We start from the raw sequence: 24586 nt of genomic DNA on the forward strand, positions 1-24586 counted from the left end.
GATGGGCGCAGATTTACTAGCAGCAATTACTACATGCAAATGAAAAATGGAGAACAGATATGCAGATCATGGCTTGTCTACAGTGAAAAGAAGGACCGTGTTATTTGTTTTTGCTGCCGCCTGTTTGGAAACAGAGAAAGGAGCAATCAGCTGAGTGAGGATGGGTTTAATGATTGGAAAAATCTTTCAGCCCACCTGAGACAGCATGAAAAGTCAGCTGAGCACATTGCAAATATGGATGCTTGGCGCAACCTATCGCAGAAACTCCAGTGGTACTACGGATTGTGAATTGTGAAACCTCAAAAGGTATCTCCATTCATGAGCACTTTGTTGGTTTTCTTCAGGCACTTGACACAACAGGAAAAGGGTTATGTGAGTCATTTTTAGGGCACCTAGAAACACTAGGTTTGGACCTCTCCAACTGCCGTGGCCAGTCTTACGACAACGGCAGTAACATGCAAGGTAAAAAGCAGGGGGTCCAAAAGAGAGTGTTAGAACTAAACAGCAAGGCTTTGTGTGTTCCCTGTGGAAGCCACACTTTGAACCTTGTTGTTGGGGATGCTGCCAAGTCATCTGTGACATCCATCAGCTTCTTTGGTCTGCTACAGCGACTCTACACTCTGTTCAACTCCTCAGTTCACCGCTGGTCCATTCTCACAGAGCACGTCAAGAATTTCACACTGGAGGCATTGTCAACAACCAGATGGGAGTCCAGGGTTGAAGCTATCAAAGCTGTTCGCTACCAGCTTCCTGAAATTGTGGAGGCATTGACTGCTCTAAAGGAATATGCCATGGAGAAAAGGGATGCAGAAGTTGTTTCACCAGCTGGAAGCATCTGCAAGGAGATGCAGAGGTGGCCTTTTGTGGTAAGTACCATTGTATGGAACAACACATTGGTGTTGTTCCAGATAAATAAAGCCAGCAAGACCCTGCAGAGCCAGAACGTTTGTATTGAAACAGTCAGGAAAGAAATCAGGGCAGTGACAGAATTCCTTTCGGGATGATGGGTTCAACACTGCCAAAACAGAGGCCAGGGAAATAGCAGAGAAGCTTGAGGTACAGATGAGCTGGCCAGAGGTGCGTCAGAGAAGAACAACCCAACAGTTTGAGTATGAAGGCAAAGAGCAAACTCAGTCAACTGCAGAAGAGATCTACAAAAGAATTTTTCTTGTCTCTTATTGATAAAGCTCTTATTACTTTAAAGGAAAGATTTTCACACATGGAAACCTTCTATGAGCTGTATGGATTTCTCTACTCCACTGACGTCATGAGAAGCACTGAGAAGGAAGGGAAGCTGGATGAATGCTGCCACAGACTGGAGCAGAGATTTGATGATGTTGATGCAGAGGACCTAAAACTTGAGGTAAAGGGAGCAGTTAGATCCTTCCCCCCAAATATCTCAACACCATCTGAGATGCTTGATTATATCTATAAGGAGAATACCTTAGACCTATATCCAAATATGAGTATAGCACTGAGACTTCTGCTCACTCTCCCTGTGACAGTGGCCTCGGGTGAGAGAAGTTTCTCGAAACTGAAGCTCATTAAAACATATCTGAGGTCAACAATGTCACAAGAGAGGCTGTCTGCACTCACTGTTCTCTCCACCGAGCAAGAAGTCAGGAAGTCAGTGGATATGGATCTCCTCATTGCAAGATTTGCTGAGGCCAAGGCTCGCAAAATAAGATTTTAGGGACAAAAGGGAGAAAATACAAAGACTACGAGAAAAAGGGACAAAAGAAAACATGGAAAGGGAGACAACAAGAAGGGACAGCATTGACTCCTCCTCACAGGGAGGAAACAACTGGTGCTGACGTGCTGACGTATTGCGGTAAGCGAGTTGTGTCATTTCCGGTGTCTCTGTGACAGCGTCTCTGTACTGCTCTGGTGAATTCCACTTGCCTGCTTTCTCACCTCAGTTGCTTTAACGTCTACTTCAAGTCATAACCCACACTGGTTCTGTTTAAGCACCTATAGCTCTCCTCCTTTCTACGACTTTCTCGCTAATCTCTTAGCTGTTGTTTGCACGCTCTTAGCCTTGGTAGCTACATTAGGTTAGCCATGGCTTCTCCTTCTCCTGCCCTCTGTTGCCTGGTGTGTCAAATGTTCAGTTATGCCTCTGCCTCCTTTAGCAACAGTGGTAATTGTAACAAGTGTAGCTTATTTGCTGCGTTGGAGGCGAGGCTTAGTGAATTAGAAGCGCGGCTCCGCACCATGGAAAACCATTCAGCAGCTGCGGTAGTTAGCCAGTCCCCTGTAGCCGGTGCGGAGCCACATAGCCTAGCCTTAGCCTCTGCTAACTGTCCTCCGGTAACTCCCGTTCAGCCGGGAGGTTGGGTAACTGTTCGCCAGAAGCACAGCTCAAGCCGAAGCCCACGGCTCACCACCAGCCTGTTCACGTTTCCAACCGCTTTTCCCCACTCAGCGACACACCGCTGAGGATAAAACTCTGGTTATTTGCAGCTCTATTCTGAGGAACGTGAAGTTAGCAACACCAGCGGCCATAGTCAGATGTATCCCTGGGGCCAGAGCGGGCGACATTGAATCTAATTTAAAACTGCTGGCTAAAGCTAAACGTAGATTCAGTAAGATTGTTATTCACGTCGGCGGCAATGACACCCAGTTATGTCAATCGGAGGTCACTAAAATTAATAGTGCGTCGGTGTGTGAATACGCAAAAACGATGTCGGACTCCGTAGTTTCTCTGGACCCCTCCCAAATCTGACCAGTGATGACATGTTTAGCCGCATGTCATCATTTAATCGCTGGCTGTCCAGGTGGTGTCCAGCAAACGATGTGGGTTTTGTTAATAATTGGCAAACTTTCTGGGAAAACCTGGTCTTATTAGGAGACGGCATTCATCCCACTTTGGATGGAGCTGCTCTCATTTCTAGGAACCTGGCAAACTTTATTAGTAATTTAAATCCCTGACAACCCAGAGTTGAGATCAGGACTCAGAGTCGCAGTCCTATACGCCTCTCTGAGCTTCTAGTTCAGTTACCCAGCCATAGTTTTAATAGTTTTATACAAACGGTGTCTGTCCCCCGACCACCTAAATTATCTAAATCTAAAATTAAACAAAGAGGAGTTGTGCATAACAACCTCATAAAAATTAAAACCTCTTCTGTGACAGAAAGACAAAACAGGAGAATTAAATGCGGACTGTTAAATATCAGGTCTCTATCGTCTAAAGCAGTGTTAGTAAAGAATTAACATCAGATAATCATATTGATTTACTCAGTCTCACTGAAACCTGGCTGTGTCCAGATGAATATGTTAGTCTAAATGAGTCCACTCCTCCCAGTCATAATAATACCCACATTCCTCGAGGCAGCGGCCGAGGAGGGGGAGTTGCAGCCATTTTTAACTCTAGCCTGTTAATCAGTCCTAAACCTAAACTAGATTATAATTCATTTGAAAGCCTCGTTCTTAGTCTTTTACATCCGACCTGGAAAACCTCGCAGCCACTTTTATTTGTTATAGTGTACCGTGCTCCTGGCCCGTATTCTGAATTTTTTCTGAATTCTCAGAGTTTTTATTCAGTTTAGTTCTTAAATCAGATAAAGTTATTATTGTAGGCAATTTTAACATTCATGTCGACGTTGATAATGACTCCTGGCTACCGTTTATCTCATTATTAGACTCCATTGGCTTCAGTCAGGGTGTACATGAACCTACTCATTGTTTTAACCATACCCTTGATCTAGTTCTGACGTATGGAATTGAAATTGATAACCTAAAAGTCTTTCCACAGAATCCCTCGCTATCGGATCATTATCTGATTACTTTTGATTTCTTTTTACTCGATTACACGCCACTCAGCAACAGTTACTATACTAGATGTTTATCAGATAGTGCTGTCGCAAAACTTAAGGAAAAGATTACTTAGTCGTTAAATTCAATGCCAATACCTTCAGTAACAGAGGTTTCCCGTGCCGACTTTAACCTCTCCCGAATTGATCATTTTGTTGATAGCACCGTAGGCTCGCTACGAACAACGCTCGACTCTGTAGCTCCTCTTAAAAATAATTTAAAAAATCAAAGAAAGTTCGCTCCTTGGTATAACTCTCAAACCCGTAAGTTAAAACAAATATCGCGAAAATTTGAAAGGAATTGGTGATTAACCAAACTGGAAGAATCTCGTTTAATCTGGACAGACAGTCTCAAAACTTATAAGAGGGGCCTCCGCAATGTCAGAGCAAACTATTACTCAGCTCTAATAGAAGACAATAAGAACAACCCCAGGTTTCTTTTCAGCACTGTAGCCAGGCTGACTGAGAGTCAGAGCTCTATTGAGCCTCGTATTCCCTTAGCCCTTAGCAGTAATGATTTTATGAGCTTTTTTAATGACAAAATTCTAACTATTAGAGGCAAAATTCATGACCTCCTGCCCTCAGATAGTACCTATCTAACCTCAAACACAGCTGTAAAATCTAATATATATTTAGATTGCTTCTCCCCAATTTCTCTTCAAGAATTGACTGCAGTGATTTCTTCATCCAAATCATCAACGTGTCTCTTAGACCCCCATCCCAACTAGGCTACTTAAGGAGGTCTTACCTATAGTTAACACTCATATATTAGATATGATCAATATATCCTCATTAACAGGTTATGTACCACAGTCTTTTAAGGTAGCTGTAATTAAACCTCTACTAAAAAGCCCACCCTGGATCCAGAGGTGTTAGCCAACTATAGACCAATATCTAATCTTCCCTTTATGTCAAAGATCCTTGAGAAAGTAGTCGCAGCTGTGTGATTTTCTCCAGGATAATAATTTATTTGAGGAATTTCAGTCAGGATTTAGAGTGCATCATAGCACTGAGACAGCTCTAGTTAAAATTACAAATGACCTTCTGATTGCTTCAGACAAAGGACTCGTCTCTGTACTTGTTTTATTAGATCTTAGTGCGTTTGACACAATTGACCATCAAATTCTGCTGCAGAGACTGGATCACTTAATTGGCTTAAAAGGTTCAGCACTAAGCTGGTTTAAATCTTATTTATCTGATCGTTTTCAATTTGTTGACGTTCGCAATGAACCATCCTTACGTACTAAAGTTTGTTTTGGAGTTCCGCAAGGTTCTGTGCTCGGACCAATCCTGTTTACTCTATATATGCTTCCGTTAGGTAACATCATTAGAAATCACTCTATAAATTTCCATTGTTATGCGGATGATACTCAGTTGTATTTATCAATGAAGCCAGAAGAAAGCAATCAATTAACTAAACTCCATAATTGCCTTAAAGACATAAAAACTTGGATGAGCACCAATTTCCTGATGTTAAATTCAGACAAAACTGAAGTTATTGTTCTTGGCCCCAAACAACTCAGAGACTCTTTATCTGATGACATAGTTTCTCTAGATGGCATTGCTCTGGCCCCTGCCACTACCGTAAGAAACCTCGGAGTAACATTTGATCAAGATTTGTCTTTTAATTCTCATTTAAAGCAAACCTCACGGACTGCATTTTTTCATCTGCGTAATATTGCGAAAATTAGGCCTATCCTGACCCGAAAAGATGCAGAAAAATTGGTCCACGCTTTTGTTACCTCAAGGCTGGATTATTGTAACTCTCTATTATCAGGTAGCTCTAGTAAGTCCTTAAAAACTCTCCAGCTAATTCAGAATGCAGCAGCACGTGTACTAACAGGAACTAAGAAACGCGATCATATCTCTCCTGTTTTAGCTTCTCTGCACTGGCTCCCTGTAAAATCCAGAATTGAATTTAAAATCCTACTGTTAACTTATAAAGCTCTAAATGGTCAAGCTCCATCATATCTTAGAGAGCTCATAGTGCCATATTATCCCACCAGAACACTGCGCTCTGAGAACGCAGGGTTACTCGTGGTCCCTAAAGTCTCCAAAAGTAGATCAGGAGCCAGAGCCTTTAGCTATCAGGCTCCTCTCCTGTGGAATCATCTTCCTGTTACGGTCCGGGAGGCAGACACCGTCTCCACATTTAAGACTAGACTTAAGACTTTCCTCTTTGATAAAGCTTATAGTTAGGGCTGGCTCAGGCTTGCCCTGTACCAGCCCTTAGTTAGGCTGACTTAGGCCTAGTCTGCCGGAGGACCCCTCCATAATACACCGGGCCCCTTCTCTCCTTCTCTCTCTCTCTCTCTCGTATCCTATTACTGCATCTAGCTAACCCGGCCATTCTGGATGTCACTAACTCGGCTTCTTCTCCGGAGCCTTTGTGCTCCACTGTCTCTCAGATTAACTCATATCACAGCGGTGCCTGGACAGCGTGACGTGTGTGGTTGTGCTGCTGCCGTGGTCCCGCCAGATGCCTCCTGCTGCTGCTGCCATCATTAGTCATTAGTCATACTTCTTCTGTTATTATGCACATATGATTATTGTCACACATGTATACTGCCAGGTATTAATACATACTTTCAACATATTGTACCGCAGTAACCAGAACTATAACTATAATATTATTACTTCCATTAATGTTGTTGTAAGATACTGTCATTACCTGCATATCTCTCTCTCGCTCTCTCTCTCTCTCTCTCTCTCTCTCTCTCTCTCTCTCTCTCTCCCTGTGTCATATGGATTACTGTTAATTTATCATGTTGATCTGTTCTGTACGACATCTATTGCACGTCTGTCCGTCCTGGAAGAGGGATCCCTCCTCAGTTGCTCTTCCTGAGGTTTCTACCGTTTTTTTTCCCCCGTTAAAGGGTTTTTTGGGGAGTTTTTCCTTATCCGCTGTGAGGGTCTTAAGGACAGAGGGATGTCGTATGCTGTAAAGCCCTGTGAGGCAAATTGTGATTTGTGATATTGGGCTTTATAAATAAAATTGATTGATTGATTGAATTGACAGGAATATGTGTAAAAGGGACAGGAAGAGGAAAAAAGACAAGGACAAAAAGGAGAGAATTTAAAGACTACAGAAAAAGACAGGAAGAGGAAAAAGAAGAAGAAAGAAAAAAGGGAGAGGAAGACAACCAGTAAAAGGGACAGGAAGAGAAAAAGGAAAAAGGGAGAGGAATATGAGTAAAAGGGACAGAAGAAGAAAAAAGACAAGGACAAAAGGGAGAGAAATACAAAGACTATGAGAAAAAGACAGGAAGAGAAAAAGAAAAAAGAGAGAGGAATGTGAGTTAAAGGGACAGGAAGAGAAAGAAGAGAAAAAAGACAAGGACAAAAAGGAGAGAAATCAAAGACTACAGAAAAAGACAGGAAGAGAAAAAGAAGAAGAAAGAAAAAAGGGAGAGGAAGACAACCAGTAAAAGGGACAGAAGAAAACAATGGAGATGAAGACAACAAGAAAAAGGGACAGGAAGATGTGTAAAAGGGACAGGAAGATAAAAAGAAAAAGAGAGGAATATGAGTAAAAGGGACAGAAGAAGAAAAAAGACAAGGACAAAAGGGAGAGAAATACAAAGACTACGAGAAAAAGACAGGAAGAGAAAAAGAAAAAAGAGAGATTAATATGAGTAAAAGGGACAGGAAGAGAGGGACAAAAGGTAAAACAAATAATACATGTGTATTCTGTTAAAATGTATGTATGTATCTGTATAATTGACCTGTTGTTTTGTGTGTTGTCTTCTCATTTCAGCACCACAACATAGAGGACAGCAGCTGCTGCTGCCCAAATTTGAGCTGTGTAAAGGTAAATCATCTCTGTCACATATACACTTATGAAATAACAACTTATATAGTGAAATCAATTCTATGTATGTGATCCATTCTAAGTATTCTATCAGAGAACCTGCTGGTAAAAAATAATACTGTTAAAATGTATGTATCTGTATAATTGACCTGTTGTTTTGTGTGTTGTCTTCTCATTTCAGAGGGCCCCATGCCTGCCTTTGCCTTGGGCTCCAAATTTCCTAAATCCACCACTGCCTGTTGCGGTCCGGGAGGCAGACACCGTCTCCACATTTAAGACTAGACTTAAGACTTTCCTCTTTCATAAAGCTTATAGTTAGGGCTGGCTCAGGCTCGGCTTGTACCAGTCCCTAGTTAGGCTGATTTAGGCCTAGTCTGCCGGGGGACCCCCTATAATACACCAGGCACCTTCTCTCCTTCTCTCTCTCTCTCTCTCTCTCTCTCTCTCTCGTGTCCTGTTACTGCATCTTGCTAACTCGGCTATACTGCATGTCACTAACTTCTCCGGAGCCTTTGTGCTCCACTGTCTCTCAGGTTAACTTTTATTGCAGTGGTGCCTGGATGGTGTGACGTGTGTGGTTGTGCTGCTGCCGTGGTCCTGCCAGATGCCTCCTGCTGCTGCTGTTATCATTAGTCAGTAGTATAAGGGGACCAGCTTTGCGCGTGCATGTGAAATGCGCGTGCACGTGAGACGTGCGTGCGTGCACGTGAAACCCCCACCACGCCCCTCCCCACCCCACCCCCACCCCTTCCGGTTCTCCCCCCCTCCCCTACACACGTCATATGAAATCCAGCTCTCATTGGTTAAACATAGCGCCTCCTTCTGGGGGCTGGTTTCAATGAAACCCTAACTATTGGCTAATCAAAAGCCCCTACCGTCATATGAAATCCAGCTCTCATTGGTTAAACATAGCGCCTCCTTCTGGGGGGGCTGGTTTCCAATGAAACCCTAACTATTGGCTAATCAAAAGCCCCTCCTTGCGCCCCTGCACCGGAAAAATGTCGACAGGTGTTGATTCGTCACCTCGCCGGAAAGTAGCGACAAGTGTTGATTCAACACTTCACCTAGCCCAGACCACTGCGCATGGCGCCGGGATGTCCGAGATCAGAGGAATTAAGAATGCACGGATGTTTTTACAAAGCATCTGTTCCAGTAGCCAATCATACAGCAAGGCTAGACCAACAACCAATCAGGGTTTCATGATGTGTGTCGTGTTTGTTTTATTGTTTTACCCAAATGTATAAAAATCCCAGTGAAACAAGCAGAGGATCTTTTTTAAAAAAAAGTCTAGGTTGCGTGAAACACAGCGGACCCTTTTCTACAGCTTTTACTGCGGACAATGGCTTCAATTAACGGTAAGCGTGCCTAAACTATATTGGATAACATTGCTCTCTAGATACTTAATTTTTCTCAGAAAAAAAACATTCTAAAAACAACAACTACAAAAAAAAAAAAAAAAGTATTTCTCATTAGGTACAGCTGCTGACGATTCCGGAGTTGAAAACCGTGCCCCTGCACCCCACTGCAGCAGCCGTAAGTTAACATATCATTTCGTAGTGTGCGTGCTTGTGTGTGATTACTTATTTTCATTATTACTGTTATTAAATTCTAAATCTAACGAATGTATTTTCGTTTTAAATCTTGATCTAATGAATGTATTTTATTATTATTATTTTAAAGAGTGTGTTACTAAGCTAAATAAATGGTATTACTTTCCAGCTGCAGCACAAAGACGCTCACTTTCGTTGAAAAGGCGCAGAACAGACCCTCCAGCCTCTGCTGCTGCTAGAGATTTTATACCGTAAGACTGTTTTATTTTTATATTTTATTTATCATTAATGGGGAATGCTTGCATCATTGCAAACATCTGTTTTACCACCTCTTTCTCCACAGTGCACAGCGCAGGCCACTGAGACCCCTCAATCAGTTTTCTAGCGGGTTTAACACGTAAGACACAATGTTTTAACGCTACTTTATATGAATATTATGTTAATATGTGTCGGATACAGAATACTGCTAACATATCGTTTTGTTTGTTTTTGTTTTTTCCATAACAGTGCCTGGGCGATTCACCAGGACTACCCGGCTGAAAATTTCCAGAGGGTTACACCGTCAGGACAAGGATTTCTCACGTAAGACACGTCGTTATTTAATAATAATAATAATAATACTAATAATAATAATAATAGCAGCCTAATAATGATAATAATATTAATAATAATGATAACGTTAATGTTGTATTTTTTTTAATAAACAGTGCTCAACCGCCTGAGCTGACGGCCACGCAAGAAACAAGCGCCGCGGTAGCTGCGTTACTGGTTGTCCAGGGATTATCTGCGGGTGAAGCGGGGAGCGCACTAGGATCGGGCGGTGTAGAATCGGCTCCAACGGCTGTTGAGGAGTGCTTCAACGGCACATTCGAGGAGGTCGGGGAGTCTGTGAACTCGTTTCCTAACGGTCGAGAGGAAGTCGGCGGAACAGCGGACGCCCAGCAGCGTGAGAGGGCATCGATCAGTGAGGAACACGGGCCATCTCCTCCTCCTCCTCCTCCTCCGCACCGGCGGCTATTTAACGTGGGAATATCTACAGAGGCTTTGTGGAGTCAGCAGGAGTCGCTCTCCCCACCACAGAACACCAGCCTACAGCATCAGCACGAAGTAAGCAAAGATCTATTTTCTACGAGTACACCTGTGAAGGCTGGCGTTGCTGATACTGGTGCTGCTTCTGCTCCCGCAGCGGGGAGAGGTGTGTGTGTGGGGAATCTCCCCACAATCCCCACATTATTAAGAGGTGCTGACTATATTCCAGATTTTGATGATCTGTTAGACAGTACTGGTGATTACAGACACAGTAACTTACCCGACTTACTGACATTATCACCTGTACCCGCTTCATATCCTCCCCCTCCCAGTGTTTTTGCTGACGTTGTTGTTGAAAACGGTGAGGAGGAAAGCATAGCATTTATTGATGCACATCCAGGCCAGGCCTCCAGCCCGCCTCAGCCTATCCCTTTTCCCCTGCCTCCTCCAGTAGGTGTTGTTGTTGATGTTGATGAGAGTGTAGTGTTTGTTGATGCGTATCCAAGCCATCCCTCCAGCCCTCCCCGGCCTATCCCTCACCCCCTGTCTCATCCAGTAGGTGTAGGTGTAGTTGTTGATGCTGATGTTGAGAGTGTATTGAGCCATACGTCCCCGCCCTCCACCCAGCAGCCGCCTACCCCTCCTCAGCCTATTACCGACCCTGTCTCACCCTCTGATTCTCCCACCCCAGTGGCTGTTATAGCAAGAGAGAACGCATTGCTCAAAACCAGGTGCAGGCATCAGGCTAGGCTAATCAGGCGCGAACAGCGTCAGAAAAGATTTGCCGAGACGCGATACCTCCTCCTGGCAAGCGAGCAACGAAACCTGATTAGAGCACTAAAACTAACGAGCGACGCTACAGAGCCCTTAATACACAGGTACATTTGCTTAAACAGAGCGTCGGCACCTTAATTGAATTACAGCACACAATCACAACATCAATAAATAACCTTAGTAGACGCACTGTATAGAAAAACAGGAGCACATTGTTAAGTAAACGTAGATAATGGCACCACCGAGGAAAATGTTAAAACGAATGAGCACCCAGGTCGGGATGGTCGTTATGACACAGATGACGAAAGCACACATTTTACTGATAATGTCGATTCGTCCCAGTGCACTACAGAGGCGGCGTGCTTTGACAGGTACAGTTAGGGAACGTTTTAACACACCCTCTGGACCAGATGTACTGGCTAGCCACAGCAGTGTTATGCGCTGGTCCAGATACATTATAAAAGAATGCGGGGATAGAGAAGAGAACAGCACTGTTTTTAAGAGACAGAATTTTATGCCCATCATCATCAGCGTCATCACCATCACTCGCTTGCGGTTCAGGTTCTGGTGTTGCTGCTACTCCGCTACATCTAATGCTGATGTTATTGTAGAAATCGGTGTTAATAATAACAACAGTGACAACGATAATATAGCATCACCATGCCGCTGCTGTCAGTTCTGGGACTGTGAGTGTCTCTCGTGTGAATGTGTGCGTGATAATGGAGCCTCTGCTGAGCATGCTGCTGCTGTCAGTTCTGGGGCCGTGAGTGTCTCTGGTGTGAATGTGTGTGATCGCGGGGTCTCTGCTGAGCATGCTGCTATCAGTTCTGGGACCGTGAGTGTCTCTGGTGTGAATGTGAGTGATCGCGGGGTCTGTGCTGAACATGCTGCTGTCGGTTCTGTGAGTAACTCTATGGTCTGTCAACACGGCGCAGGAAATCCGGTAGAAGGAACACCTGCTGTTCCATCTACCAGTACAGGCGGTGCACAGTTGCGTGTCCGTGACATACCTAGATTCAACGCTGCCGAATTTCGCCAGAGGGTCGATTTCAGAGACGTTAGTCTTGATAACATCACCCAGGCAATTGACGGTGTTAGAGAGAGGTTGTCATGCGTGATTGGTGCAGCCTTAGAGGACTCTCCTGCAGGTAGTGTATTAAATGTGGTTTTGAGAGGACCATCTCTAGCCAGCGATGTGCAGGCTGTTTTAAGCTCTGACAACGCATATAACGCTGACGAGTTTTTGGAGGTGGTCTCTCAAGTTGTGCAGAGTAATGACACGTCGCTGACAGATGATGATCTGGAGTTTGTTGTGACCGTGGCACGTGGTAGTAGTGGTGGTGGTTCTAGACTGAGGCTAGGAAGCGTCCCTTATGATGAAATTTTATCTAAGAAGGAAGGCACCTGTATAACCCTGAAAACGACGTGTCTCAGAACAGTCTTTGTTTCTCTCTTTGTCTCGCCCATTTTGTTAATGAAAGCTTGTCTGCCACTGATAAAATGCAGTATGCTAAACAACTGCATAGCGCTGTAGGATTTGATGAAACCCACAAGGTGTCGCTCTCTGATATCACAAAATTTGAACATCACTTAAACATAAAAATCGTAGTATTCCACCATGGTTCAGGCGTAAACACCTGCAGTGTTACAAAACCCATGACGCTGTACACGCCAGCACTGTGTGGATGTACCTGCACAATGACCATTATTACCTGATTGTAAATAAAACCGGTTTCTTTGGCGGGACCTATGTGTGTGACTACTGTTACGGTTCATACACAGAACCGTTTAAGCACGTTTGTAAATACCTCTGCAATGTTTGTTATACACAGTGTCACATGCACACAGGGGCCACTGTAAAATGTACAGGGTGTAAACGAATCTGCAAGTCCAGACACTGCTATAATCAGCATAAACACCTCACTCTAAACACGACGCAGCGCCGTGTGACAAAGTGAAATATTGTGAAGAGTGTGGTAAAACCTACAATGCGGCAAGAACGCAGCATAAATGCAAGCCACCAAAGTGTACACACTGCGGCGAGGCCCTAAATGAGAGCGATGCTGTACACCAATGTTTTATCCAGCCGCTGAAAAAACAAACCCCACACACAAAATACATATTTTTTGATTTTGAGACACGTTATCACGAGGGCAAGCACGAAGCAAACTTTGTGTGTGCTATGGACACAGAGGGAAACAAATTTTGTTTCAACACCCTGAAATGCGTTGACACGTTTGTTAAACGGTACCGGCAGCCAAAATATAAGGGGTACATTTATTGCACACAACGCCTCTGGGTTTGATAATTACATACTGCTGGAATATTTTGTGCAACAGGATCCCTCCCACAGTAACCATGCGTGGCAGTAGGGTCATCCTGATGTATGACAAGGCGTTCCAGCAACGCTGTATCGATTCTTTCAGATTTCTACCCATGCGTTTATCAAGGACACCTGCTGCCATGGGTTTTGAGGACAAGGAGAATTGGTATTTTCCGCACAAGTTCAACACCAGGGCGACGAGTACTATGTGGGAAATACCCCGACCCCTCTTATTACGGGTACAACACCATGTCTGACAGTGACAAGCATAGGTTCATGATCTGGTATGACACCGTCCGTGAGAAAACCTTTGATTTCCAGACAGAAATTCGCCACTACTGTGTTAATGATGTAGAAGTGCTTCGCAAGGCCTGTCTAATTTATCGTGAGACATTTATCAGGTGCACAGACCTCGACCCGTTCACGACACTGGCGTCGAGTTGCACGGGTGTTTTCAAAACGCGCGTTTTCTACCCAAAGACACCCTTGCCCTCACGTATGAAGGCGCATACACAGCAGAATAAAACCTATTCTGAGGTGTCTATGCAATGGCTGGAATACGTGGCCAGGTAGAAGGCTCCGATTAGACACGCTTTGAACCACGGTGAGCAACAATTTGGGCAGTTTTTGTGGATGGGTATAACAGGGCCACAAACACATGCTACGAGTTTGCGGGATGCTTTTTCACGGATGTGTCAAGTGTTGCGCCCAGACCAAGTGAATCCTGTCACCAAAAACCCTATGGCAGTCTGTACCACTCATTCTGTGAAAAATATCAGCGTTGAAAAGTGTGCATGGTCTGCGTGTGGTGGTGATGTGGGAATGTGAGTGGGAGGCGCTAAAAGCGTTCAGACCCATCTGTTCAGGCGCACCTCAACACTTACAGGCTCAAAGCGCCTCGACCCACGACAAGCCCTTTTTGGAGGCGTACAAACGCCATCAAGATGTACCACAAGGCTGATAACGCAGATGAGAAAATCAGATACTACGATTTCACAAGCCTGTATCCTACTGTACAGTCAAAAAACAATACCGGTTGGACACCCACAAATTATCCAGAGATTTTGGTCCGGTAGAAAATTATTTCGGGTTTGTAAAGTGTACCGTGCTTCCCCCCAGAGGTCTGTACCACCCCGTACTGCCCTACAGGTGTCACAAAAGGCTCATGTTTCCGTTGTGTGGCAGGTGTGCTGAGGAGTTAAACCAGACCAGTGTCTGTGCGCATACTGACGCCGAGCGACAGCTGTCAGGTGTGTGGGTCTCGTTTGAACTTCAGAAAGCTGTCGAGAAGGGGTACCTGATTGTCTGCATTGATGAAGTGTGGCATTTCCCAAACAAGACAGACACCTTGTTCAAGGAATATGTCAAGACGTTTTTGAAGTGTAAGCAGGAGGCGTCAGGCTACCCGGGCATGTCATTACTCCTGCAGAGAAAGCCCAGTACATACGTGACTACCATGAAAAGGAGGATTTTACTCGATGCTGACAAAATCTGTGTCAACAAGGCGGTCAGGAATTGTAACAAGCTTCTCCTGAACTCATTGTGGGGCAGATTCAGCATGCGGAGTAACATGCCCTCCTGCGAGTTAATTACAGAACCGGAGAGATTCACGCAGCTCATGTTCAGCGACCATTATGACGTGCGTCAGTTTGGGTTTATATCCGATGACGTGGCCATTGTCCAGTGGTGTCACGCAGATGGTAAGGCGTCCAGAGTGAATGATGTGAATGTGTTCATAGGGGCTATGACCACCGCCTATGCTAGGCTGATGCTGTATGACTTGTTGGACAGGCTGCAGGAGCGTGTGCTGTACTGTGACACGGACAGCGTCATTTTCACGTCCGGCCCAGGTGATTGGGTTCCCCCTCTAGGCTCATACTTGGGTGACTTAACCGATGAGATCAATGACGGTGATGTGTGCGGGCTCCCAGAGGAAGATTATATCACAGAGTTTGTGTCTGGGGGTCCAAAGTGTTACGCCTACTGCACAAAACTTGGTAAAACGCAGGTCAAGTGCAAGGGTGTCACACTTAACGCCAAAAATGCAGCAGTGCTCACCCACGAGTCGCAAGGGGTTGGTCCAGTCCTTTGTGACCAATCAGAACACTCAGATGCATGTGATCACAGAGGCGGAAACCATCAGGCGTGATAAAAGAAGTTTCATCTTAAAAATGACGTAGTACACAAAAAAGTCAAGGTTGTGTATAACAAGCGCAGAGTCCTGTCAGACTACAGCACCCTACCTTATGGCTACTAACATCTCTTTTGACTCAAGACTGCAGCATCCGTTTAGTTTGGTGGTGAGTGGTCCCTCAAATTGTGGGAAGACATATTTTGTCAAGGGTCTTATTGAAAATGCATCTACAGTTATTTCACATAACATTGATAATTTGGTCTCGTATACTCATGCTGGCAACCTTTATATGACCAACTCCTTAAATTAAGAGACATCAACTTTGTTAAAGGGTTACCCGATTCCCTGTGTGACGACGAGTTATTACCCCGGACAAGACTAATCTACTCGTCATAGACGATTTAATGAATAGCGCAAGTGACAATATAGAAGTTCAGAATGTATTCACCAAATATGTCCACCATAGAAATCTCAGCTGTATATATCTGGTTCAAAATTTGTTTATACAAGGCAAGGCTAGCAGAACCATTAGTTTAAACACAAACTACCTTGTCTTGTTCAAAAACCCTAGGGATAAATATCAGGTTACACTCCTGGGCAAACAGATGTTTCCTGGAAACACTAAATATTTTTTAGAGGCGTTTACTGACGCCACTAGTTCCGCATACGGGTATCTCCTCATAGATTATAAAGCTGTCACTCCAGACCACTTGAGGCTCAGAACCGCTTTGTTGTCAAATCAGCAGGTTGTTTATATGCCTAAAAACAAACAAAGGGCTAAATAATGTCGTCACGCGTGCAGAGGAATCTAGCCATGTTGGAGTTGTTATATAAAGCAACGCCGGGTATGAGAAGGGTCATTGTGTGTGGCGCTAGCGCAGACTTTATCGATGCACTCTGTGAAATAGCTTTAAATGTGTTGAGAGGTAACATCCCTTTGACAGAAAAACAGTACTCTCAGTTAAAGAAGAGAGGCATCATCAGACTGGTTGCAGACAAAAATGTTAAACATTTAAATAAGAAAAAGAGGATTAACCAGAGCGGCGGGTTTTTACTACCACTACTTGGAGCAGCTATACCATTTATCACAAGCCTGATAAGCAGAGGTTAAGAAAGAAGAATATGGAGCATGCACAGAAGATGTTTTTGGTTCCTCAGCATCAGCTTGACATGTTAAAACAGCAGCAGCAGCAGCAGCAGCATCAGGACCAAAACACTGCAAGCATAAGACAGGTAGTACAAAACGACCTTGACCGAGCCATGTCTGACATATTGAAACTACCGGACACAGACATATATGAAAAAGCCAAAAAATACTCTCAAGTACTGCAGCGTTATTTGGCATTGGTGAGACAGGGTGAGCGTGAAAAAACTGTACTGACCCTGGCAATGCCTGATAACGAAATTAGACCAGAGGACCGCAGACCTGATGATGATGATGATGATGATGGGCATAAAAGGACACGGTTTTAGAGGGTGTGTTAAAACACATTCCTAAAAGAAGTCAGAGAAATGCTGAATACATTCTAGATGCAATTACCGCTCAAAGCATGTTTTATCCTGGACAGACAACGCTGAAATTGTTGTTAACGGCCGTCCCTCCACGGTACTCATTTGTATGACCTGGTGAAAAGTGTCACTGCATCACACAATATTTCAGACATTTCTAGACCACTGGGGTGGGACGTGTTCCTAAAAACCCTAGCCCATTTAAACATACCTTTAATGGCCATCCCTAACAAACAGGTGCGTGGGGATATAGCGGAGTATAAAAGAATCGGAGACGCCCTAGTTTTCCTCCCAGAAAAGCAAGGGGAAAAAACGGTCAGTAATAGGCTCACCGGGGTGCTTTAGCGCCCCACTAAGGACACCTGCTTCAACACGTTCACTACCTCACAGACTAAACACTTCACAGTGGGAGGATTTTTAATAATAATAAAAGTGTGTGTGTGTGTAATTTTGTTACATTTGTTCTGATTTCTTTATATTTTTAATATTTACTATTGAATGTCGTTTGAATGTATTTTGTTTTTTTAACTTTTGACCAATTTAATGTATTTTTGTTTTATCTCTTGACCATATGAATGTATTTTTGTTTTAACCCTTGACCTATTGAATGTACCATCGTTTTCATCATTACTATTATTGAATTCTTGACCTATTGAATGTATTTTTGTTTATAACTCTTGATCAATTGAATGTATTTTTATTTTCATTATTACTATTATTAAATTCTTGACCAAATGAATGTATTCTACAAATGTGTTAAATAAATGGAATGTCTGAACTGCGGATCATGCTTTCTCTCTCTCTCTTTATTAGAATTATTCACAGTCACACAGCATGTTGCTGCACTGTACACATGTGAAATTATATCCACGACATACAGAGGGCTGTATTTTGTTTACAAACTTGCACACCATAGCATCATTGCGTGCCAGATTAGCACTATACATGTTTAACATTCTTGTAAAAGGAATTCCTCTTTGTATATGACACAGAAAAAAGACACAATGCTGTCCACAGGCTGTAGAGTAGTTGTTCTGAACCTGCCTCTGGGAATAATACACGTCTGCACAGTTTTCAACGAGGTATCTGTATATCTCCGATGGAAATTTGTCGCTGTCGGGAGGGTTTCCAAAGCTATCAAAAAAATATCCATGCTTCTGTTTCGTAATATAAATAGCGAGCCAGTGTTCACCGGGCATGTTTGAGGGGTGTGTATTCACAACCAGCATGGCGGGAACGCTGTGCCTTTATGGTTTGACAGTTGGTCGCATGCCAGGACTCCTAAAAATTTGTCCCGTTAATGATTCTTTTGAGGATGCCGGTCAGCTCTATAGTGTTCATGGCTGATACCGCTTCTTCTTTTTAGTAATAATCCAAAAGTACTTGTCTCTTGTTTGATATTTCGATAACAGAATCGTAAACAGCATAACACGAGGTTAACGGTGCGCTGTAGAGGTACTCTGAAACGGACTTCCAACCTCACATTACCACTTTTAATCAGTGATACATTCCCTGCACGACCGTCGTCAGGTTCCAGATTGAAGCAAAATAACGTGTAACCATTCCCGAAATCATTACGTGATATGGCCAGAGACCTGTCTTTTAAATGACGTCCTGTAGTTTGTACCAGCTGGAAATACTCTCTCACATACTGACCTCTCTGAAATAGTGGCTGAAAGGGCTTTGCAGGGTGAGACTGCCCGTCTGCGTACAAGCTAATAAACTCTGTATCGTAATGCTGAAAACAGAAGGGGTTCGGTTATAGCTCCCCGAATATGCCTCATGGTCAACAAAGCCTATGATGACGAATTTGGGGATTTGTCCCATGTAAAGATTTTCCTGGTTGCACACTCTTGTTCCTGCAGGTATGGAAAATGTTTTCAGAGCCACTCTGTCAATAGCGTATTTAGCGTTAGTGTGCTGCAGTGCCCTGCTATGCGCCAATCTAACGGCAGGTGCCACGCCACCTTTTACAAATAAGCTAGCCGTCTGATCTTCACGGCGTATTGATTATTTTGCGCAGTCATTAAGGCAAACTCGTCCTTTGATCGAATAAATTTTAGGAAATGTCTATACCGTTTAGCAATAACTTTTCCTGAAAAACAAATCGGAGTGTATTGGTGCTATTAATTCCACAGTGCGACTGTTGACGGTGTATCGCCCTCTTTCGGCTAGGCCTTCGTTATCTCCGGTTATGGAGGCAGCATTCATGTGGTCTGCTGTGTCTTTACAAAACAGGCCGCTGCTAAACTGCGTATCCAAGGTGTCCTTTCCGTAGTTGATTAAACACTCGATTATCCCTCGGTACGGGTATGTGTTGGAAGATTGGGTTATAAGCCTGTCTCCTAACATGATATCCACTTGCGAGAATAACGTACACCCGGGGTAATTTACAAAACCCACATCTGCGGCTTGGGCCAAATCGGTACCATCGGGGTTCGTGATTCTCGCGCGCATGTACAGGTAGGTATCGTTTAGATCAATGTAATCCTGCCGCAGGCTGATATAAAAATTCCAGAGGCCCGGCATCCCGTAATGCGAAACCGGGGTATTTCGACAAATGTAGATTTTTCAATGGATGTCTGTGTACGGCACTGTGAACAGATCCAGCTCCGTCTTCACACATTCTTCCGACTGGTTGTGTATGAGTGCCATGGCTGTTGGTGTTGTTTTCTCTTCTCAGACTAGAATATGTCTTTACGCAGAATCACCGCGCGTCTTTTGGAAGTTGTGCTTCTCTTGGTGGCCGACTTCTTTCTGATGCGTCGTGTCACTTTGACGGTCGTTTACGCTTTTGGACCTGCGGAGCTGCGACCCTCGATGAGGGGTCGTTTGGACGGTCTTTTTCGGCTCACCATCAACCCGTTTCCTTGCTGTCGTCTCGTTACAGCGCTTCTGGCAATGTTGGTCGCCATATCCCCTACAATGTTTACAGCTGCGTTTTTTAAATGTGGCTTGGCGATGCTGAATCCTTTTTTAAATAACGGTACAGCCATTCTAAGCAAGCCTCGAAATATGCCGCCTAAACCGTTACCGTATTGTGTACTTGAACCTATAAATCCAGGTAATTCGCCACCCGCTTGGTTCATGTAATATGTCATATATCGGGCATCGTCACGCACATATGGTGTGTAGGCCAGTTTCTCAGGTCTAGAAATACTGCTTCACAGGTCTAAAGTGTAGTTTAACAATCACTTTTCCGTACGTGAATGGTATATACTGGTTTTGATCGTTTTTTAACGATATCTCGATATCGTCAATGACAGATTTGGAGAGCGATGTATAGTGTGGCTTGTCATATGTCAGAGTGGGCATACGACCTACCTCCGGCGTTATATTTATACATCGGAGGAGCGCACGTGGCTGTCTCCCACTAGCTGATAATCAACAATATCGCTGTAAACGTATATATTATAAACTCCCCCAAAAATATCTGCGGGGTGAGGAGAGGCGTAGATTTTCTTAAAAATAGGGGTCGCCGGTATCTCAAACGGCTCACCGGGCTTAAAACCCAATATTTCGCCAGTTTCGCGGAATGTCACCTTATATCCTTCTCCTCCGAAAAATGAACGTGATTTGGAATGTTGTTATATTGAAGACCTAAGCGCGATGTTATCGGGTTACCGATGCATTTAGCATTAAATTCTTTAGTATTCTGGGAATGGAGTCGTAAAACCCGGCAAACAGTGTTATAGTGGCTGTCTGGTTGGTTTTACTATCGTATATTAACACGTCGCGTCAGAAGCAGGGAACGCGTTGACCACACCCTAGGGTACTGAAGTTCAATAACCCCCACCTCGTACGGTTCGCTCAGAACGATCGGTTTTGCTAATTTTGTTCGGTAGCGCCATATCTTGTTATTAGGATACACGTGTAGCGATGCATTACTCGGTAACGTGACATAAAATCCGTTCTTGTTCTCCATCTTCTTGATGTTGTTGGGGCGTCGACAATTCCAAAGTGGCTGTGTAAACAGGTAACGTCCCGTGATATATATATATACATATATCACACGTCAACGATGTCCTTTTCAGAGACCCACGAGTTAAATTTCTCAGGCCACCCCAACCATTTCACACGCGCCATCTTTTTCCGGCCTATAGTTTTTCTGGATATTACTTTCTCTATTTTAAACACCTTGTTTTTGTCAATGATTACCGGCTGTAGCTCAGGCTCGTAAAATGTGCCTTTTACCTCTTCACCCGAGCAATCTGATATTCTATACACAGGCTGGTCGCGGGCTATGCGCCTAGTTATTGTAAAAAACTCGTCTGTATATGTTTGTTCATAACCTTTTCTAAACACACGCGGAGTTTTGATATTCTCACAGTGTCCCCTACATTATATTTGAGCGATCGATCCTCTGCGGTTTCTTCTTCTTCTTCTCCTTGTACAGCGTGTTAAAGACGAGCTTCGTTGTCTTTGTTTACATCGGATGGGGCCATCTTTATCGATCTGTGGTGAGACTTGTTGTAAGCGTTGCGAGGTCCTGGGCGACATCAACATATCTACGCCGAATTAACAGGCGTTAGATATCTCCACATGCGGGTCTTAAATGTTCTGTTGAAAGCGTTCAACCGTGCTAGCCTTAGTCTCGTTTGAGGTAGAGAAATGTTTAATTTTATACACCTCCATTAGATGTTGAAACTGTTTGTTATAAAACTCTGTCCCTGATCGGTTTGGAGTTTTACAGGTATGCGTCCTTCGTTCAAAATGTCTTCAAACGCCTTTGCAACAGATGCACCGGTCTTGTTTTTAAGACACCTAACCCATGCATATTTAGAAAATACATCGATACATGTCAGCAGGTAGCACACACTGTCATTTTCTGCTGAATATTCACTCATGTCCACCAGATCGGCCTGGAACTGTTTGTCAATACCGCTAACCAACACCCTATTTCTAGGGAAGTGTACAGCTGCTTTAGCGTGGAGGGTATACACATCTTGCCCCTGTAAGTAACGCTTTACTTCAGGCATCCCCGGAGCCTCCCCAGTGCATTTTCTAACAGCATCGCAAAGTTTTTGTACACCTCCAAGACCCCCTGGGTGTGCGGGGTCGTGGTAAATCTTGTCTAGCGTGCGCTCCATATTCAGTCAACAACACAAGTGGCCAAGATGAGGTCGACACACCGTCTTTTATTTATTTATGGTTTTTCAACATGTTTAGGTATTTTACACACACCATCACATCTCTGTCTATCATGTGTCGCACTAGGTGCTGAACTGCATCACAAACATCTAATGGTACACCATTTTTAATCATCAAAACACACGCATCACAAAGAAATGCACAAAGACAAATAACATGGCGTGTTGCAAACGCCTCAGACTCATTACAGTTTGTGAAATATGCCGTTACCACATCTTTAACGCTGATGAACTGTGTGCTGCCGCACACTGTATCATTCCAATTTTTAACACTTGTCCTTATAACGTTTAAATGGTTGTTGAATGTAACACATTCGCGAGGACACCGTCACGGTAATTACCCGTGCAGAAGTGATGTCAGTCTGTTCATGGCAGGGCGTCTTTTCCACGTGAAAAGATATGTGGCTAATGTGATCCCAAAGAACAACATCATTTTTCTGCGGTAAATATTACAAATCTGTCGACATGCAGCAGCAGCAGCACTTGGTCCACACGGTGAAGGCGTTGCGTAAAGCGGTCTCGTGCTTGTGGTCCTCCTCCGTCTCCATTTCCTCTTTGGCAGATGGTCCGTCACATCCGGGTCTGAGATAGTGTCTCAGAGTCTCGGCCGCTCCTAAAAGCCTGTCTTGTGAGAAAGCCCCCGGTGATATCTGCGCAAACAGGTAATGCAGAGCTTTTCCTAGAGACGGGTTGAATACAGAGTCCAGGATCTGGTCAAAATACATACATCTGATCTGATCAAAATCATACAAGCAAGAGTGTCGACGCTGACTCGGGTGGTTGATTTTACACCCGTTGCAGAGAGCTCTTGTTTTTTCCAGCCCTGCGTGATACTGGCAGCGTGATAGAAAGTCTTTGATCGTGTCCACGTCGTCTTTTGTCAGGGACCGTGTCGAGACATGTCCCTTCTCCTCCTCCTCCTTCTTCTCCTTCTTCTTCTTCACATGCAGCGCCTCAAGCGGCTTCATATGAGGTGTCCAGGGTTCCACACCACCGCAATCGTTTTCCCAACACCCTCTAGTATCATCGTCGTCATGGGTGCTGATCAAGACACTGCCTGTAAAAACAACAGAAAAACAACATTAAAATCATATACAGCGTTTATCATAATTTAAAAAAGACAAAAATACAAAAGTTATGCTAACCTAGGCTTTATCAGTAGTCGATGTGTCTGATGATTTTCGGGCGGCACAGGGAAGGAAGGTGACTACCCGCATTAGTCTCGCATCATCGAAAAGAAGACGTTTTCTAACACTCTGGTAAGAAGAGAGGATCCTGTCTCTTCTGATGCCCTTGTCAGCTTCGTCAAACAATTTCTGCAGAGATCTCCAGTCACACCACTGAATAAAGAAAACAGTTTTAAACCACTCGTCACGCTCTTGAAGCGTAAGAGGGTAGGGTTGTTGTCCCCACGCGCCTCTGCTCGCGATCACAGATTCTCGATCTTTGCACACACTGAGAAAAATAAAGTCCTCCCGCCGTTTGTTAAAACGATCCGTCTCAATGCGGTACATCTCGGGGCCCGTTTTGCTGACCCACTGCGAGACATAAATACTCTCTGGGAAACCAGGTTGGTCTAGGTCAGGACAGACCTCAGACCAAAACAATTTCCAATCGCTATGCATCAAACTGACCGACCATGTTTCAACGCCTGGAACCACACTGCGACCGGTGGCCGCACTGAGTGTGACAACAGAGTCCTGATATTTAACATTGTAAACATACCCATTAACACCCTCCAGCTCTAGCTCAAATTCACGATTCTCCGACGTAACGAGCCCACTTCCTACACGTCTCCTTGTCTTGTAAGGGGCCCGAGCATCCACAACTGTCGCCGGGTCATCAGACATACCTGGGCGCTCGCTTGACCCGATGCCGCTGTTGCTGGTGCAGGAAGACATGGTTGCAGAAACGTCTTGCAGAATACAGGCGATCGTTGAAGAAAAAAAAATCAGAGCTCGTCCCGCCGTAGCTTCGCCGTCCGAGAAGTTGAGGATGTCCTGTTAAGAAAATCCCTTGTATATATACACCACACACATCCGTCCGCAAGGAGGGGCTTTTGATTAGCCAATAGGAGGCGCTATGTTTAACCAATGAGAGACGGATTTCATATGACGGTGTGTGTGTGTGTGTGTGACCCGGAAGGGGCGGAGTGTGGGGAGGGGCGTAGTGGGGGAGGGGCCGGAAGGGGCGGAGTGGGGGCGAACCGGAAGGGGCGGAGTGTGGGGAGGGGCGGGGTGGGGGAGGAGCGTAGTGGGGGAGGGGCCGGAAGGGGGGGGGGGGGGGGGGTGTTTCACGTGCACGCACGCACGCACGTCTCACGTGCACGCGCATTTCACATGCACGCGCAAAGCTGGTCCCTATATACTACTTTAGTCATACTTCTGCTGTTATTATACACATATGATTATTGTCACATATACACACTATCAGATATTAATACATACTTTCAACATATTGTACCACAACAGCCAGAATTATAATTATAATATCA

General features: G+C 44.4%; 2 protein-coding genes across 2 annotated transcripts; one reads left to right on the forward strand and one right to left on the reverse strand.

Moving 5' to 3' along the window:
- Positions 1–8962: 8962 nt before the first annotated feature.
- On the forward strand, positions 8963–15448 carry LOC125883467 (uncharacterized). The gene is made up of 7 exons (XM_049567751.1): positions 8963–8978; positions 9097–9156; positions 9343–9424; positions 9517–9570; positions 9681–9755; positions 9881–11080; positions 14485–15448. The coding sequence occupies exons 1-7, from the start codon at positions 8963–8965 to the stop codon at positions 15446–15448; spliced, it is 2451 nt and encodes an 816-aa protein (XP_049423708.1).
- Positions 15449–22534: 7086 nt separating this feature from the next.
- Positions 22535–24220, reverse strand: LOC125884112 (uncharacterized). Its single transcript, XM_049568913.1, has 2 exons — positions 23945–24220; positions 22535–23149 (listed from the first exon to the last, which is right to left on the reverse strand). Exons 1-2 carry the CDS (start codon positions 23991–23993, stop codon positions 22542–22544), a joined length of 657 nt encoding a protein of 218 aa, XP_049424870.1. The 5' UTR covers positions 23994–24220; the 3' UTR covers positions 22535–22541.
- Positions 24221–24586: the final 366 nt, after the last annotated feature.

This window comes from Epinephelus fuscoguttatus, linkage group LG23 (genome assembly GCF_011397635.1).
Source record: "Epinephelus fuscoguttatus linkage group LG23, E.fuscoguttatus.final_Chr_v1".
Taxonomy (NCBI): Eukaryota; Metazoa; Chordata; class Actinopteri; order Perciformes; family Serranidae; genus Epinephelus; species Epinephelus fuscoguttatus.

What these genes read in the sequence shown, in the direction of transcription:
- LOC125883467 (XM_049567751.1), top strand. An exon ending in GCTGCTAGAGATTTTATACC is followed by an intron (nt 9,425 to 9,516) that starts GTAAGACTGTTT and finishes CTTTCTCCACAG; the next exon opens with TGCACAGCGCAGGCCACTGA. An exon ending in TTTTCTAGCGGGTTTAACAC is followed by an intron (nt 9,571 to 9,680) that starts GTAAGACACAAT and finishes TTTCCATAACAG; the next exon opens with TGCCTGGGCGATTCACCAGG.
- LOC125884112 (XM_049568913.1), bottom strand. Translation starts at nt 23,993, where the DNA reads ATGTCTTCCTGCACCAGCAACAGCGGCATCGGGTCAAGCGAGCGCCCA. An exon ending in CGGGTCAAGCGAGCGCCCAG is followed by an intron (nt 23,150 to 23,944) that starts GTATGTCTGATG and finishes TTGTTTTTACAG; the next exon opens with GCAGTGTCTTGATCAGCACC.